Source organism: Octopus bimaculoides, chromosome 26 (genome assembly GCF_001194135.2).
Source record: "Octopus bimaculoides isolate UCB-OBI-ISO-001 chromosome 26, ASM119413v2, whole genome shotgun sequence".
In the NCBI taxonomy this organism is placed as follows: Eukaryota; Metazoa; Mollusca; class Cephalopoda; order Octopoda; family Octopodidae; genus Octopus; species Octopus bimaculoides.
The window spans coordinates 23,038,022-23,047,297 of record NC_069006.1 but is presented as its reverse complement, the minus strand read 5'-3'; the positions used below and the strand labels follow the sequence as shown (position 1 = coordinate 23,047,297).

Sequence of the window (9,276 nt, the reverse complement as noted above, 5' to 3'; positions counted from 1 at the left end):
ACTATCATTATTATGATTGACCGTTGACTGAACACTATTCAATTTTTTTTCTCCGTGCTTTTCTCCTTGTCTCCGTATTCTTTCTGTTGAAGAGCGTAGCTCGAAACGTCAAAGACTTTCCGTATTCCCGAGCGTCATACTAATACATCCTTTTGTTATTTACACCACCTGTCCTCGTCTGTTGTTATTATTTGTATATTCTCCCACATACTATTAGTTTACCATATCACACTAATACTTAATACCACACTACAGCACACCATACCACACTATAAGGTTGCATGACCTGCTAGAAATAGTACCTAAATATCTCGCATACTTTACCGTCTTAAAGAGAGAGACTTTGGATAGTATAGCCTGCCTTACTCTGTATCCGAATAAAAGACTGGATGGTCATGGTTGGAATGCTTCTGATCACAGGTTTATTTAATCAGGGCTGACCTAGGCTAAGCAATAGCAACATCTACAAGATCCAAGATCATAGTATTCAAGCCAACAAAACAACCTGTAAATGGTTGCTTGGTTTGCCAGAAATAGCAGCTAAATTTTTCTCAATTCACACCCTACCTCTTTTTAAAAAAAAGAAGTAAGATCACATGACAGAATGACACAATAAGATCATGGCCAGTAATAGAGTAATACATCCAGTATAAGAAAACATAATTCAAGATAAAACTTACTGGTTTGGTCGGTCAGTCAAAGGACAAGGACATTTCTGGCAATCATTGATGGATCCCTTGCTTGCATTTCCATAATAACCTGGAGCACAGCGGTTACAGTGATCTCCTTCTGTGTTATGTTTGCAATTCTACAAAGAAAATTCCAGATGATACAGATTATTTTATTTCACATCTTTAACTATTTTCCAGTTTAAAATTACTGGTACAACACATCAAGATTATATAACAAAATAATTGTATAAGCGTAAAGATAAGGCAGTGTTGAAATTAAAATTAAATTCATGTCAATTAATTTGAGTTGGAGCTTATCAAATGTCTTAATTTAAGAAAAACAAAAAGCTTCTGAATTCTTACCCTGCATGCACCTGTGACTGGATCGCACTCTGAAGAGTGACCATTGCAGCGACATTCTTCACACAGTCCAAGGTAAAGACCTTGTACAGTTCGCATGTAGCCAACATCACAAGACTATTGAAAGAGAAAAAAAAGAACAGTAAGTACAACAACAAAAAACAATAATAATAAAAATTTCTAATCTAAATATAAGGCCAGAATGAGTTTTTTTTTTGTTTTTTTTTGTGATAGATTATGTAGCTGACTGCTTCAATCTCAGTATATGACTGGTACTTTATGTTATCAACCCTGAAAGGATGAAAGGTAAAGTCAAGCTGAGTGGGATGTATAACACAGAACCTGCAATACCCTAAACTCTAAGCCACACACCTTCACACAAACCAAAGTATTTCACTGGCATTTAACAGTGTTTCTGACTAAAGTAATAACTAGTCAATTATACTGGTCACAGCATAAAATAAGTACTTATTTTATCAGCCTCAGAAAGATGAAAAGCAAAGTTGACTCTGGAAAGATGAAAAATGAAGCTAATTTCAGCAGTTTGAATTTAGACCATAAAAGGCCATGACTTTAGAGACTGACACTCAACTGACTTCACCACTCATTGATTGAAGGTTAAATAAGTGTTGAGGGAATGTATATATGACAGACTAATTTAGTTGAAAGATGTCAAAATGGGTTTACCTCACAAGAAAGTCCTCGGTAACCAGTGGGGCAACTACACTCTTCAACAGCATAAGCTCTTTCTCCAGCAAATCTCCTTTCAGCAACATCAAGTGTTATATCTTTGATGCTGTTATAAAAAACAACAAACAAAAGAGAATTTTAAAAATCTGAAGTTTAAAAATCCCATTAACTTGACTCTTGACAAAACTGAATTTCTCTTTGACAAAGACCATGTTTTAATTTGTAGGTCACCATTTTAACATTTTTACATTTGTGAATTCCAGCACAATATTGCTACCTATTACTGTGTTCTAAAGTTTCTTAAGCTCAACAGATTCATATATGTTAAGGGTAATCTCATTCTACTTATTATATTCATAAGAAGCCATCTAAATTGGTTACCACCAAGTAACAAGGAATCCTCTGTGATTGCTCCACCTACTACAATCAGCAACTAAATCTCCCTCACTTATCACTCAACAGTCTTAGAAAAACAAAAAAACAAAAACAAAAAACAAGCAAAAGAATAAGCACATCAGACATCATCATCGTCGTTTAACGTCCGCTTTCCATGCTAGCATGGGTTGGACGATTTGACTGAGGACTGGTGAAACCGGATGGCAACACCAGGCTCCAATCTAATTTGGCAGAGTTTCTACAGCTGGATGCCCTTCCTAACGCCAACCACTCAGAGAGTGTAGTGGGTGCTTTTACGTGTCACCCGCACGAAAACGGCCACGCTCGAAATGGTGTCTTTTATGTGCCACCTGCACAAGCCAGTCCAGGGGCACTGGCAACGATCTCACTCGAAAATCCTACGGGAGCCAGTCAGGCGGTACTCCTAGATATTCCTTGATACCTCTAAAAACACAAAATTGTCCAAGCTGAACCTGAAAGCAGTCTTGTTCTGCCTTGCAAAATTTCTCTCATTTGAAAATTCCTATCACTTAGCATGAAAGAGTTCAATTAGATGATGTGCATATATGTTAAGAGAAGCTGGTCACCTTCTAAAAGTGGGAAGCAAACAAGAAAAGAAAACAAAGGCTTTTACCTAGCAAGGTTAGTGTTCACACTATATGTTGCTTTGATTCTTATTCTTTTTAAATCAGCCAGAGCCATCAAAAGATATTCCCTAGTTGTAGGGCCACCATTTATACGTTCCCAGTGTTGCTGTTGAAAAAAAAAAAAAAAAAGACAATATTAAACAAGAGGAATAGGTATGTTCTTTGTTATTCTCTCATAATATTTTAGTGTCAACTGTCAAGGTTTCAAATACTATTTAGGCTGAACATATTAAATATGTTTTGTACGAAATGTGTATGCATTGATCTTAATGATTCAGTGTTATATATTTCTATTTTTTTCTCTTAAACCTGGTACTTAATCTATCAATCTCTTTTGCAGAACCACCAAGTTATTAGGACATAAACAAACCAACACTGGTTGTCAAGTGGTGTGGAGGACCATCCAACCCATGCCAGCATGGACATTGGATGCTAAATGATGATGCACACACTCACACACAACAGGCTTCTTTCAGTTTCTGTCCACCAAATCCACTCAGAAGGCTTTGGTCAGCCTGGGACTTTAGTAGAAGACACTTGCCCAAGGTGTCATACAGTGGGACTGAACCCAGAACGGTGCTGAGAAGCAAGCTTCTTATCTCACAGCAACCTATGCTCATTATATTTAATATTTTTTAACATGAACATATTATATGTGAGTTTCGCCATCTGCCTCATATTCACTGGTTATTTTAAAAGGAAGTCTTTGCTAAAACTGATAGAAATTACTAAAACTGGTACATGTTTATATGCATATGTATGTGCATGCGTGTATAAGCCATATTAGCAGTCATAGACTTTGTGATGTAAATTCCTCTCATAAATATAAATGAACTAATGCTCTCCTTCATAGAAAAAGAAATGCAAAAAATGAAAACATTTCATGTAAGCAAAGTGTTAGATTTGAAAGGTAAACTTACTTCATATATAGGGACTTCAAATGACATATGTTGATCAGGTTCAACTGGTTTTTTAAATGTATACTTCAATGTCACATCATTACCCTGGTAAAGAGAAAAAAAAATAACAAGAGTAAGATATTAGCACGTTTAAAAGAAAAAAAATTAAACCAAAACCTAAGAAAACCAAATCTTAAACTTGAGTTTTCCTCAATTCCATGATGACTGTATGTTTGTACAAACCAATTATGTAGTTAAATTATTATCATATTTAATGTGGTCAATTTAAAAACCTAAACAGAAATAATTATGAGGTTCAATGGTTAATAATTATGAGTTCAATGGTTAATATTATTCTAATCATTTCAGCCACCATAGGAGACAACTATAGACATGTTTTGATATAATTAAACCTCCTCAAAGAAGCATCATGTCAACCATACTTTCTGATGTTGTGATAAGCAACTGACTAATTACATATCAGTATTACACATGACTAAGCATGAAAAAGTATCAGATTAAAAAAAACAACCTGGTAAAAACTACTCAGAGGTACCATCTGCATGAAAAATCAATGGCTAAGTTAGTGTCAATACGTCTAATGTCGTGAGTATCAAAAATTCAATTTGAAATACTTATTAGGTGAAAAAAAAAAGATAGAATTAACTTGAGGGGACCATATTCTCTCAGACATAACCAGAGGTCACTTTTTATAAAGAAGGTTAAGTAGATTTAACTAAAACCCCAGCATATTGGTTTCAAAAGACTTACTGAGATTTCAATGTCATGGCCACCAGTTGGAGATGTGTTGATACCTGGCAGGTAATTGATGGTAAAACGCAGATATCCTCCATATGAAGTGAGCTACGGAAACAACAACAGGAAAAAAGAGTTTCATTTTAATTTGCCATTAAGACAGAATTGCACAATGATATGATTAAAATAAAAACTGTTCTGTTTGGTTTGGAGAAATGGCATTCCAAAATTAGTGTTGAATATGGTTTGTTAGGAATAATTTCTGCCGAACAAATTTGATGCAAAATTCATTGTTCAACTTGAAGTTATAGCAGAAGACACTTTCATGCAGTTGAATTGAACCTGAAACCAAGTAGTTTCAAAGTGAACTTCTTAACCACTTGGTCATGTTTTACTTGAAAAAAGGAAGTTATAGAAAGTTACTGTGTATCCTTTTTTTAGTAGTATGTTAGGGTAAAGTCGTTGAAAAGAGATTCACTTTAGTTTTACTGTACTGCTTAGGAATATATTCAAATCTCAGACATTTCAAAAAAATCTAAATCATTTTCTATGTTCACTGAAGGAGCAATGTATTTTTAAATTACCATAAAATTTTACAGCTTTTAAATATAAAGCAAATTTTTGGTACCTTTATAATCATTTATTTCATGGTAACACAGGTGTGACAGCTTCTTGCAAATTTCAACAAAAGCACATTTTTGTTTCTTACTTGTGAATGCCCTTCCTACTTGTAGCCTGTTTACACAACGATATACATACCTTGTTTCCTAAATACTGGCTGGGTAGTGTCCAATAGTAAACACCTTCAGGTTGACTGTAGAAGTTGCGATATATGAGGTCTTTGTTAGCATTGACACTAAATCCTGTTGTAATCAATGTTGAGGGTGTGTGCATTTCAGATAAGGAGAAACCTGCTCGATCGCTGTTAAATGGATAACCCACCTGAAAAAAGGATTTTTGAATTCAAGTTAGACAATTCTTAATCATGGTCCCGGTACAAAAATTTAAATAAATGAATAACTTATTCAGAAGAATATTCATATTTCATTAGAGTTCTTATTTTCTTTCATGTACTTATTTATTTTTTTCTTTATTAAGAAGAGAATTTTTTCCTAAATTATTATAGGATCATTAAACAACCCACATGTAGTAATACAATATCTTTGTTTTTGTTCATCAACATTAACTGCAATGTTGATGAAGAAAAATTCAAATGAGAAACTCCTCATCTGCATTCCTCAAAGATTTTTCAAACATTTATCTCATTTTGAATGTAATTATTCTTTTATTCCTTACTGAATTCTCAATACTTACTTGAGTCCTTGTTCTGGAGGTACTTGTACAGAATTCAGTTACACCCATACAGAAACAAGAAATGCAACCTTCTGGATTGTGCTTTGATAGGTAGAAAGAGCCTCGAATACATTTGTTACAACTCTCACCCTTGGTATTGGCCTGCAGAAAAAAAGGGAAATATTGCTCATAAACTCATATCAATTAGAAAAGGTATTTGACAAACATTCAATCATTTCACTTACAGCTCTAATTATAATCATTATCAATTTCAGTCTTTGGTATAAACCACAAGTGAGGATGTTAGTCATTTAAATAATAATAATAATAATAATAATAATAATAATAATAATAATAATAATAATAATGATATTTTATAGGATTGAGGTAACTCCTCCAGAAGGTATACAGAAGCAAAAAAAAGAAGAGTGTCACTGTTATCAAGTGAACGATATTTCGGCATCTAGTGTACCTTCCACTATATTGAAGGACTTCAGACTTTGTAACATGGGCTAGGTGCCTTTTATTGTGTTACTGCACTCTTAGATGAGCTGCCGAAATGTGGCCTGTGGAATCTGTGTTTTTTCTCCTCTTCATTTCTTTCTTTTTGACATAACAAGCCTTGATCAGAACAAAGACTTACCTTACAGGTACATTTCTCTGTTGTTAAATCTGGATCTCTGGAGAAACTTCCTCTCAAATCACATGATTCTGGAATTGAGAAGAAATTTTACTGTTTTCCTCTATAGATATGTTGCATATATACAAACAACTACAATCATTATATATATATATATATATATACACACACACACATAAACATACTGTCAAACAGCTATATTCGCATATACTGCATAAATAAGGGGGTTTTATAAGTTCTCTCTCTGTCTCTCTCTCTCTCTCACACACACACACACTGGTGATATTAGTGTACAAGTTCTACAAGACCATCTTCATAACCTTCTACCCTCTTTTCTTCTCTTGATTTCACATGATTTTCATATATATATACATATACACCTTGTATGCTGTTTAAAGCCCATTCGCTGTATTCAGCTACCTGAATATGAATTCAAATGCCACTAGATTTACTTTAGAAATTCTATTGTGTCCATAGAGTTTATAACAAATGAGAAAGAAAGAGAAAGAAAATGGAATTCATGAGAAAGAAAATGGAATTCATGGGATTCTTTATTAATTACTATGATCATTTCAAACCATCATGCATTTGTGTCTTTCAGGTGACAGATATAGTAATTAATAAACAATCTTGTGAAATCCATTTTCTTTCTCTCCCATGTTATATACACACACATGTACAAACCATCAGCCATGTATAAAGTATGGTGTAACTGCAACTTACCATCAAAGCGTCGACAGTAATTTCCTGGTTTGGTTGGATCACCAACATATTCATCGGCACATTTCTCACACTGTTTACCAATATGTCCCTCAGGGCAGCCAATACATTCAATGCTACCATCAGGGTTGAGTTTACATTTCTTGGTAAACCTAGAAATTAAATAAAGTATCGTTATTATAGATGCTGATAACTATTTCAGTAGGTTACACTACTTTACAGTAAATTTGTAGTCATATATACAAGTTAGAAATCCTTTGAAAGAATTGGGAGATTGCTGAACGGAATGATTCGCAGAATTAGTTAAATCCTTTTGTATTCTGAGTTTCAAATCCATCAGGCACCAGTTTACTAAAATATGTAGTTTTTGAGTACTGGAGTGGGGGTGGTAGTGACAATTCCCTCTACCAACATTTGTGGAATTATCTTGTCAATTTTTAAAATTATTGTGATTTTTATATAATTATCTAGTTATTTTGTTTCATTTATTTCAAATTTTTAACTTGTCTGGTTCACTTAATTTATGTTGGTATAATTAGCAAAATACATACTGGTTAGGTCCTGAGGTAAGAGGACATGGGCAGAGTCGGCATTCAATTCCTCGCAGAGGATCGCCATAATAACTTTCTTCACACCTGTCGCAGCGGGCACCACCTGTATTCCTTTGACAATCCTGTAAATGACATAATGGGGGAAAAAAGTCAAGTGAAGCAAATAAAACTCACGTTAATAAAATTATATCTTCTTTCCTTTTTCTCTCATTTTGTTCTTACTTCTGGTTCCAACAAAAACAAAAAACACACAAAAATTCTGAAACAACATTTATTTCAGTAAACTTTGTTTTATTAAAAGAGTAAAGATGAACTTTTCACAGTTCCATTAACTTTAACCCTTTCGTTACCAACCCACCTAAGCCTAACTCTGGTTTTAAGATGCACACTTCTGTGTGTATCAATTCAGCTTTTAATAATAACGAGAAAAGGAAATGTACGATGAAGATAATTAATAGCATTAAGAAATGAATCAACTTACAATACATTCTCCTGTAACTGGATCGCAGTCATTGGAAAAGCCATTACAGTTGCAAGGAACACAGCTACCATATTTACCCTGGTTGGTCTTGTAGTATCCTTTAGAACATCTCTGAAATAGAAGAAAAACGTAGCTGTTACAGTAACACAGTTGCTTTTAATTCACCTGACTTAATACCACCACATGACCCTTGAGTGACTTTAGCAGACTCCACTCTGTTACAAGCAAGGATTCTGGAGTGAAAATAACATTTTTCTCACCAGTCATTAGAGGCTGTGAAAAAGGTCATAGTCATAACTATTTCCTCTCTGAATTAAGCTATAAAAAAACACCAATTAAAAATCAAAAGTAGTTAAATAAAAGGATAATCTAGATTACCTCACAAGAATAGCCATCATAACCAGTTGGGCAATTACATTCTTCCACAAATACAGCTCGGTCTCCAGTACCTTGTTCTCGTGCCATGTGCATTACAATACCACTTATACTGAAAATATATATTGAGGCAGAGTTAACCATAAAAAACACCAACAATAAAAACAGAAACTTGTATAAAAGGTCAGACAGGAAACTTCTATACCAGTGTTAGAAAACATTATCCCCAATTATCCCAGTTATGTTGTTTCTAAGAATCTTCAACAAAATAATTGGTTTACTTTCTGTTAATATAAAGTAGCAGAAAGTGAAAGAGAAATAAACAGTCTTACTGAAGAAATACCAGTCTAAAGCAAGAAACATTTTCTCTTGATCAGATAACATAAAATAAAGCTTCTTGCATTTAAACCCAACATATTAAATACAGATATATTATCTCCTTTAAAGCAGACCTATTGCCATCTAGTGTCAACCACACAGCATTTCTCAAAATCTGACTTCATCACTTTTTCACAAATGATATTATTTTTGACCAATATTCAAATATAATGAAATGAACAGTGCAGTGATCCACTTACAGAACTCAACCCAAAATATTGGATAAATAGATAGAAGCTTCAATCAACAGGTACTTACCGGACTTGTGTTTGGCCACTGTCAACTGTTGCTTTCACAAAGATGCTAGTAAGGTTGGACAAAACTTCCAGGAATTCTTCACGAGTAACAGCATCTGATGCAAAAGAACCAGAACCAGTTCCTGGGTCTTTTCTCCAGGAGTTCTGTTAGAAGAGATATAA

General features: G+C 34.0%; 1 protein-coding gene across 7 annotated transcripts in view; it reads right to left on the bottom strand.

Annotated features, from left to right (window-relative positions):
- The window catches only part of LOC106879161 (basement membrane-specific heparan sulfate proteoglycan core protein), a 172,540-nt gene that overhangs the window by 49,711 nt on the left and 113,553 nt on the right, over window positions 1-9,276 (bottom strand). For all 7 annotated transcript variants that reach the window (XM_052976974.1, XM_014928600.2, XM_014928601.2 and 4 more), the window contains 14 exons: window positions 9,116-9,258; window positions 8,483-8,591; window positions 8,105-8,215; window positions 7,624-7,745; window positions 7,076-7,224; window positions 6,356-6,423; window positions 5,734-5,874; window positions 5,179-5,361; window positions 4,435-4,527; window positions 3,685-3,768; window positions 2,752-2,870; window positions 1,719-1,827; window positions 1,035-1,148; window positions 681-808 (listed from right to left, as the gene is read on the bottom strand). In XM_052976974.1, the coding sequence (XP_052832934.1) occupies window positions 681-808; window positions 1,035-1,148; window positions 1,719-1,827; window positions 2,752-2,870; window positions 3,685-3,768; window positions 4,435-4,527; window positions 5,179-5,361; window positions 5,734-5,874; window positions 6,356-6,423; window positions 7,076-7,224; window positions 7,624-7,745; window positions 8,105-8,215; window positions 8,483-8,591; window positions 9,116-9,258 (1,673 nt within the window). The remainder of the gene's footprint in view (window positions 1-680; window positions 809-1,034; window positions 1,149-1,718; window positions 1,828-2,751; window positions 2,871-3,684; window positions 3,769-4,434; window positions 4,528-5,178; window positions 5,362-5,733; window positions 5,875-6,355; window positions 6,424-7,075; window positions 7,225-7,623; window positions 7,746-8,104; window positions 8,216-8,482; window positions 8,592-9,115; window positions 9,259-9,276) is intronic.